The 9,194-nt window shown below is 34.3% G+C and overlaps 1 protein-coding gene across 1 annotated transcript; it reads left to right on the top strand.

The window, feature by feature from the left end:
- The first annotated feature begins 854 nt into the window (after positions 1–854).
- On the top strand, positions 855–6,895 carry LOC111284687 (protein argonaute 4-like). Its single transcript, XM_089761820.1, has 22 exons — positions 855–1,180; positions 1,282–1,487; positions 1,562–1,786; positions 1,882–2,018; positions 2,100–2,197; positions 2,291–2,388; positions 2,542–2,713; positions 2,811–2,927; positions 3,005–3,112; positions 3,249–3,311; positions 3,397–3,510; positions 3,624–3,792; positions 3,883–3,995; positions 4,136–4,273; positions 4,406–4,536; positions 4,812–4,877; positions 5,512–5,575; positions 5,733–5,844; positions 5,936–6,009; positions 6,321–6,415; positions 6,505–6,536; positions 6,720–6,895. The coding sequence occupies exons 1-22, from the start codon at positions 950–952 to the stop codon at positions 6,893–6,895; spliced, it is 2,739 nt and encodes a 912-aa protein (XP_089617946.1). The 5' UTR covers positions 855–949.
- Positions 6,896–9,194: the final 2,299 nt, after the last annotated feature.

The raw sequence follows: 9,194 nt of genomic DNA, 5'->3' as shown, positions 1-9,194 counted from the left end.
TCCTTCGTAAACACGTCTTTCATGTGCATGCATGTGATTTTCTAAGCATTTGTGAGGAAAAAAAAAATCTCATTTTTAAATATTATATAGTTTTGGTGCTTTGATTTTTTTTTTTTTGACGTATGAACATATTGACTTTGTTTTTCTTTTTGGCGAATGAGCATATTGTTAAAAAAAAATCTCATTTTGAATATGTAGGTAGAAAAAAAAAAATCTTATTTTGAGTATATTAGTAGAAAAAAATATCATGTTGTTGTTTTCACTTTGTTAAGATAATATATCACATGAAAACATAACATAAATATGATACAAATAAAGGGAATACGAAATACAATATTAATAAATAACACGAAAGAAATATGATTTATAATTTTAATAATAATTATATATGGTTTAACAAATTTTAAAACCATATTTCATATTTTTTTTATTTATATTAATTGTTACACATAATTTTTATAAAATACATGAAATTTAGTATTTACACTATACAAATACAAAAATTTTCAATCTAATTTTTAAGTCATTATTCTATTTTCTGAATTCTTTAAATTTCTATGTTTATGTTTCTCTAAAAAAAGATACATCTTTGTTGATTTCTCTTAGGATATTTAAAGTTTAAAAAAAAATACAATTTTATAAAGAAAAACCATATATATAAATAAACACTATCTAATTTAAGTGAACTAGATACTAAATTATATAGAATGACGAGTTTTAAAATTGTGATATGTCAAGAGTGATTGTTTCTAGTTTTCTCTCTTTTGTTGGTAATAACTAATTTATCAAGTTAAGAGTAATTATTTTTTTCTGCCTGGTTATAGCTAATCTTTTTATCCATGAAATGATACTATTATCTACCTTTTAGGGAATTTGTCTTGTAGCTAATCTTAAGTGCTTACTATATTTTATTTTTCTTTCATGTAAGAAATTTTTTCTTGGTTAGGAAATGCACTCGTCTGAGGATGAGGGAAGTGGGGCAACAGGCACTCTTCCTCCTCCCCTGCCCCTGCCGCGCAATGCAGTACCAAACGAATCAGAATCTGAACCTGCAAAGAAGGTTGTACGTGTCCCAATGGCCAGGAAAGGTTTTGGATCTAAAGGGCAGAAGATATCTATTCTCACAAATCACTTCAAAGTGAATGTTGGAAGTGTTGATGGACATTTCTTCCATTACAGTGTACGTAATTGCTTACTTCGCTCTGCTTCTCTTTTTTTTCTCATTGGTAAATAGAAATTATTGATGCAAGTTTCTTCTTCTTTTGCATTTTGGTTCAACAGGTTTCTCTTTCTTACGAAGATGGTCGCCCAGTGGATGGGAAGGGTGTTGGAAGAAAGGTGATAGATAAGTTGCATGAGACCTACAGCAGTGAGTTGGCTGGAAAGGACTTTGCATATGATGGGGAGAAGAGTTTATTTACTGTTGGTCCTCTCCCAAGTACCAAGCTTGAGTTTCCTGTTGTACTTGTGGATGTTACATCCAACAGGTTGACGTGCACTTTAGATTGATTTGAAGTATTTATACTGCTCCCATTCATTGTCATTAATTTTTTATGTATAGAAACAATAGGAATGCAAGCCCTGATGGCAATGAAAGCCCTAAAGAGCGTGGAAGGAATATATTAAGACATATGCATCAGTCAAAGACTTTTAACGTGGAGATTAGCTTTGCCGCAAAGATTCCCATGCAAGCCATTCAAAATGCTCTGTATGGACAAGAATCAGAAAACTCACAACAAGCCCTGAGGATGCTAGATATCATTTTACGGCAGCATGCTGCAAAACGGTGAGTTAAAATATGTGGCTGCATATTCTTTTCTCCACTTGTAGGTTTTGATCCCGGATATTATATTTATTCGGACATTACAATGACTTTCATAGGGGATGCCTACACGTTCGCCAATCTTTTTTCCAAGATGATGAAAATAATTATACAAACATTGGCGGTGGTGTCCTAGGATGCAGGGGGTTCCATTCAAGTTTCAGAGCTACTCAAGGAGGCCTTTCACTGAATATTGGTTGGAACCTTATCTCTCAGCGCTTTTGCATTTGTGTGCTTTGTATTGTTTGTTTAATTACTATTTCTCTTTGTGTTTCAGATGCATCAAATACAATGATAATTCGACCCGGTCCAGTATTGGATTTTTTACTTGACAATCAGAATATGAGAGATCCTCACTACCTGGACTGGAACAAGGTTATCAATAACTACATTTTTTAGCCAAGTGAATTAGAGTTCTTTGCATCAATTATTAATTATTAAACCGCAATTGCTTGAAACCCTGAATAGGCTAAACAAGTGCTTAAAAATCTGAGGGTAAAAGTCAGACCATCCAATCTGGAGTACAAGATTACCGGATTGAGTGACCTTTACTGCAAAGATCAGATGTATGGTTTCCTGGTCTCACAATAGTGCTTTTTCTTTGATTTGTGCTAAATTGGCTAATATTTAACTTTGAGCTTTTCCTACTAGCATGTTGTGTAATACTTCAGTTTAAAGTTATTATTTTTTATTTGTTGTGTACTGTGTCCATAATGCAGGTTCTCATGGAAGCAGAAAAGTGCGAAGAATGAGACTGGTGAAGCTGAGACTGTGGAGATTACTGTTTATGAATATTTTGTCACCCATCGCAAGATACAGTTGGATTATTCTGCAGATTTGCGATGCATTAATGTTGGCATGCCAAATCGGCCAACATATATTCCTATGGAGGTGAATGGGTGCATTGTGGTTTTGTTTTGTTACATGATATATGCTTAGCAACTAATTCTTGTCTATGATTTGTTGTGCACCTGTTGCAATGCCATAGCTCTGCACTTTGGTGTCCTTGCAACGCTACACAAAAGCGCTATCCACTTTCCAAAGAGCTTCGCTAGTCGAAAAATCAAGGCAGAAGCCTCAAGAAAGACTGAGTATCTTGTCTAACGTAGGTCTATTATAAGCTTTTGACTCTCAACATTCCACTTGTTCTACAACTGATGAGTGTTGCAAATTTTTGTGCAGGCTTTGCATAACAGTAATTATGGTGCTGAACCAATGCTGCGTTCATGTGGTGTTTCTATCAGCTCTAATGTCATCCAAGTGGAAGGCCGTATTCTGCCAGCTCCATGGGTAGGTTAATGATATTTATCTTTCTGAATTTTGTTTGTTTCTTTGATATTTTGTACATGTATGCTGGTTGTTGAGGGTTATTTTAATCATCCTTCTTTTAGATCTACATGCCAATTGAGTTATCTTTTGATGACAGATAAGAGTGGGCGATGGTGAACATTTCTTGCCACGGAATGGGCGATGGAATTTCAACAATAAGGTCTATAGCTTCTTTGCTTTTGCAGCCTTCTATCTTACATATGTTTCATCTCTTGTTTCTCAACAGTTCAGTTATGCTTTCTTAGAGATTTGTGGAGCCAACTAGGATTGAAGATTGGGGTGTTGTTAACTTCTCGGCACGTTGTGATGTAAATAAACTTGTGCGGGATCTGATGAGATGCGGAGAAATGAAAGGAATTGTAAGTTTGTTGTCTAATTTTTGTACTGGTTGTATTGGTATTGTCAGTCAGCACATACAAAGTTATAGAATTCAACTTGTTGGCTCAAGTTCTTTTCCATGTCTCTTTTTCAGCGTGTAGATAGTCCATTAGGTGTGTTCACAGAGATGAATGAGAACAGACGTCTCTCTCCTTTGGGTAGAGTGGAGAAGATGTTTGATGAGCTGCAATCTAAACTTACTCATAAAACTCCACGGTTCCTTCTCTGTCTGCTGCCCGATAGGAAAATTTCCGGTCTTTATGGTGTGCACAAACGCATCTGTTGATACATTGTCTATGCATGTTTTTCTTCAAGCCTTTTGCTTACGTTGTAAGTTCAATGAATTTTCTAAGGTCCATGGAAGCGAAAGAATCTGGGTCACTTTGGCATAGTCACTCAGTGTATGGCTCCAACTAGGTTCAATGACAAGTACCTTACGAATCTGCTTCTCAAGATCAATGCAAAGGTCTGCTTCCGTCCAATGAATTTTTCTTTTTTTTAACTTGAGTCATTCCTCTGGTTGCAGTTCTAATCTTCTGTAGTTAAACCATAAGGGTTATTGTTCTATTTATAATTAAACCTGCTAATATCATAATCTGCTCACAGCTCGGAGGACTGAATTCAATGTTATCAATTGAACAAACACTTTCATTCCCTGTCGTTTCAAGTGTTCCAACTATGATCCTTGGCATGGGTGTGTCACATGGCTCTCCTGGGCAGTCCGATGTCCCGTCAATAGCTGCGGTAGGGAAGATCTTATTCCTTATCATTGGGTTTCTTGAGTTTCAATCAATTGCAAGCAGTTATAGAGATGTGAATTGTCTGTCTCTCTGTACTACAAATTTTGTGAGATTTTTTAATTGTATTTAATTGTAGGTGGTTAACTCCAGGCAGTGGCCTTCGATTTCCCGCTATAGGGCATCTGTTCGGACACAGTCACCCAAGGTTGTAATGGTAGATTCACTATTCAAACGAGTGTCTGACCAGGTGGATGGAGGTCTTATGAGGTACGTTTCAATCTTAAAGTTATTTGACTAACGAAGGGACAAGTGTTGGCCAAAATAAGGACATCGTTTATCCAAAAAAAGGGACAAGTTATATGCTGAAAATTTATTTTTTGTATCCTTATTATTGTTTCTCTCTTCTTGCTTGGGGCGTCATTGGGGGTGGATTGTAATAAGAATATGTTATTCTGCTGGTAATCATTTATGTCGTAGTATTTTAACTTTTGAGAATATAATGTTTATAGTTTGTGTACCTAACGTATTTTCTTTGACATCAGGCAGGCTGTATTGGACTTTTATAGAAGCTCAGGACAGAGAAAGCCTACTCAAATCATCATATTCAGGTTTCTTATTTTACATTTTGCTGTTTCTCACGTTCATTCTATATAATATCAATATTCTAAATCATACATTTTGAAAGAATACATTTTTAGGGAACTCAGGGATGCAAAATTTGGTTTTCCTAGTTCTTAATTGCCACGGCTTGGTCTCTGCTTTGCAAACTCTATTTGTATTGACTTCAAGTAATGGGTGTATTTATTCTTTTAAATCATCTTTTTACTTGTGAAATGCTGTATTGATATTCAAGTATATTTGATCTGCTTAGTCTCTTCATGTTGCTTACAGATTGTACAAGTTGTCCTTTAAACTTTTAATCAACCTAGCATGTTCCTTGCTGCCTGCTGTTTGAAATGCTTCTGAACATTCTCATTTTTTAGCCTTTTCTATTATCCTCATTTTCTGCTCTGGCTATATGACTTAAAATGATGTAAATCCCATCTAATGCCCTAACTAAGATTTAGATTTCTGTTTTGTATGGTTAGGTTCTATGAATGTAACATTTTTTATGAACCATCATATCTCTTTACATATTTCTTGTAATCTAGTTTGCGGTTATTTTGCTGATCTTTCTGTTACATTTTATTCGGATGCTAATGCAATATTGCTTACTTGCTCATTATTCTTGGTTCAACTCAGGGATGGGGTTAGCGAGTCACAGTTCAATCAAGTTTTGAACACTGAACTGGGTCAAATTATTGAGGTATGCAGTAGTGCCCTTCAATCATGGAAACTGAAAATTGTACATTTCTTTTTTAGTTATTCATGCAAAAAAAGTAAGAAAACTGTGCTAGTTATAAATCAGTCTTAAGATGATAGTGCTCGGGATAAAACATCTCTGGTTAACGTTTACTTTATAGGCTTGCAAGTTTCTTGATGAGAATTGGAACCCCCAGTTTGTGGTCATTGCAGCACAAAAAAGTCATCATACAAGGTTTTTCCAGCAGGGATCTCCTGATATTGTTCTACCTGGTGAGGCTCACTCATTATTTGATGCATGTCATCTGGTACCTCTGTTATAGTTGTTAAAATCGATCTTTTTTTTTTTTTAATTATTATGCAGGAACTGTGATAGACAACACAATTTGTCATCCACAGAACAATGACTTTTATCTATGTGCACATGCTGGAATGACTGTAAGTTTTTCTAGAATTTTGTTTCAGTTGATGAATGGTTGTTGATTTTGCAATTTTGTCTCACTTAATTGGTCAGATATTGCCAACTACATTTGTACTTGCCATCTCTATCCAGAATTCATTGTTTGTATTTTAAGGCTGTCATGTATGTTTTGTTGTGAAAGAAAACTTACAACTGAGATTAAAGTTCCAATTGTGGCTTGTTTCCTCATCCAAGTTGTGCTCGATGCTTTTGCTGTGTCTTATGGGTATAGCCCTTCATCTTTTATTATAATGTTGCTTTGTTTTTATAATTTGTGTTTGCTGTTCAGGGAACCACAAGGCCTACCCATTATCATGTTCTCTTAGATGAGAGTGGATATTCGGTCGACGATCTGCAGGAACTTGTCCATTCTCTATCATATGTGTAAGTGTATAATCATGTGTTGTAATTTCTTCATAGATGTTTTAAGCTGTAATCACTGTTGCATTCCTTGTAATCTCTTTCTAATGCAGGTATCAAAGAAGTACCACTGCCATATCAGTAGGTAAGTATTCTGGTTGAGCTGCTTCCCTAGTGTTTATGATATGCTTTTTCTCAAACGCCAAGTTAATTTGGTTTACCTAATGATTTTCCCACTTGATCTCCAGAGAATAGTTTGCCGTTTTTTGCTTGATTCTGTATTTCCATTTCTTAAAGGTGTTTGTTTCAATCTTACTTTGGATTGCAGTTGCTCCTATTTGCTATGCGCATTTGGCAGCTTCGCAGTTGGGGACTTTCCTGAAGTTTGATGAGGCTCCTGAGACATCCTCAAGCCATGGTGGGGTGACTGCTCCTGGAGCCGTACCTGTTCCGCAGCTGCCGTGGTTGAACAAGAATGTCTCCGATTCTATGTTCTTCTGCTGAGACCTTTGGACCATGTTTTCTATAGGCTTTTGGTTTTACCAACAACTGATCTGAAACTCTTTTTAAGTATATTTATCCTTTAGAGTTAGGGCTATCAGACTTGTTCTGATGATGATGTGCTGTTCTCTGAATCATCATCCATTTTGATTATAAACTTTTTGGATGCTTAGCCCGTAACGTATCTAAAGATATGAATGCTTGACTAGGTAATTCACAGTGGCTTTTTCCTGTTTGGTTTAGAGAAGTGGTTATACTACTGCCCTTTACTCTGTTCTCTTATTTACTGTTAGGCTAGGGTATCAGTTGCTTAACCAGTTAGATGTGGCTTCTGAGTAACTACTTTTATTGGTTTCTGATGCTTAGAAAACTATACCACTTCTCTATTATATAATGTAATGCTTTTCTGGGGCAAGAATGAGTCATATTTCTAGCTTATTTAATTTTTCAGGAAAGAGTTTGTTGGTTTTGGTAGAAAAAAAAATAGCATGCAAAAATTTATAGACAATACTTCCTGTTAAAAACGAATCTCCACTGTTTCATGTACCAAAGAAAAAAGAAACAGAAATATTTCAAAGGAGTATCCATTTCAAAACGATGGCAACCATAACAAGCAGGATCAACTTTCCAGAATGGTTTGATGCAGAGCCATTTGTCAGTGGAAAAGTTGGTGATTCTTGGAAATTAGGCAACTTTCATTCCTTTAAATCAGTAGCCTCGGCAACTTATGAAGTAAAATGTTTTGCCTCTGAGATTGAACGCTTCCTTACCTCCTTCGTAATGTTGTTGATGAAGTTTTCGTCAATGCAATTGTCATAGCTTGTCCTGTTCACTTGTACAACTGTATATAGCTGCTTGTTGAATCCAAAATATACACAAACTAAATATGAAATTCAGTTTTGTCAATGCAGTTCAACATTTGTAATTATTGGAAGAAAAAGAAAAAAAATCAAAGATGCAGAAGTATAAGAAGGAATGGAAAAAAAAAAAAAAAAGAGAAAAATGAAGGGCTTTCCAAGAAGATAAAGGTTGAATCACAATGAGAGAACTTACAAGCCATGTCACCCACATAGAACTGCTGATGGATTATGCTTACGAATGAATCGAGAAAACGATTTATATTTAAATAATAATTTATGATAGTTATGTTTTTTTTTTATATTTTTGGAAAGTGGAATTATCGATATCAAAATTAGTTTTACGATCTTGACTAAGTAGTTAGTAAAAACATGATCATACAACCCTGACTAATAGGTAATAGTAATTAGCGTAAGTCTTGGCTAACGGGTTATAATAATTAGTAATGATCATGAGAATAAAATTGTCAATACGATCAATGTCACAGGTTATAACAATGACCATAACTAACGATAAATAAATGATAATGATGATTTATGATGATGATGATTTACGATGATTTTTAATTATTGATCTATAATTTGGTTTGATTACGATATTTAAATGATAGCATATTTTGCAATTGTTTATGAATTGACATGTCTTTATATTGATTTATGAATTTACGAAATATTTGATAGAAAGATGATCTTTGAAATGTTTTAACATCATGATTTTATCGAATGTTTTGAATGATCTATGTGATATGTATAAAAACATTACTTGATCCAGTAAGGTGTGTAAGCTTATACTTGCTGAGCTGTAGTTTGCTCATTTCTCTTTTACTTTTTTTTTTACAAATGAGTAAGTGATAAGTTTGCTTAGTTTTGTGAAAGCTAGAAGATTAAATTGGAAAAATTACTTAATCGTCAGAGACAATGTCGATAAATGAAATCTTATGAAATGATTTTGTATTTATATGATTTGTATTTAGATATTTAGAGATGTATTATTAGTTGGATTAAAGATATAGATTTTATTGAACATATTATATCAATTTATTGAAGAATTTTAAAATGATTAAGAAATAAGGCTTCGTATTACTTTGAGATTTTATTTCAAAGTAATATGATCATGTTATGTTTCAATTTCGGAGCGTGACAACTGTACATTGGTTGGGTTTATAATGGTTTGCCATAGAAAAAAAAAGAAACATGCACAAACAGATAGGAAGTAGAAGATAGACCATTCAGTTTTTTAAACTACATAAAGATCTATGCAGACAACAGAACTTTGACGATAATACATTTAGGGCTTCATCCTCCCTTCAGGTAAACTATATTCAATTTTTTTCACTTACAAATGACATAATGGGGAGATAAAAGATGAAAGCACACCACACAACCTATTTCTTGTGTGACTAAGATGAGTGAGTACTAATACAAAACAAAGACAAAATTCAAAA

Source organism: Durio zibethinus, chromosome 6, assembly GCF_047325235.1.
Source record: "Durio zibethinus cultivar Kanyao isolate XHJ-2024 chromosome 6, ASM4732523v1, whole genome shotgun sequence".
Taxonomy (NCBI): Eukaryota; Viridiplantae; Streptophyta; class Magnoliopsida; order Malvales; family Malvaceae; genus Durio; species Durio zibethinus.
The sequence above is the reverse complement of the archived record's forward strand: the minus strand, read 5'-3'. Positions and strand labels throughout refer to the sequence as shown.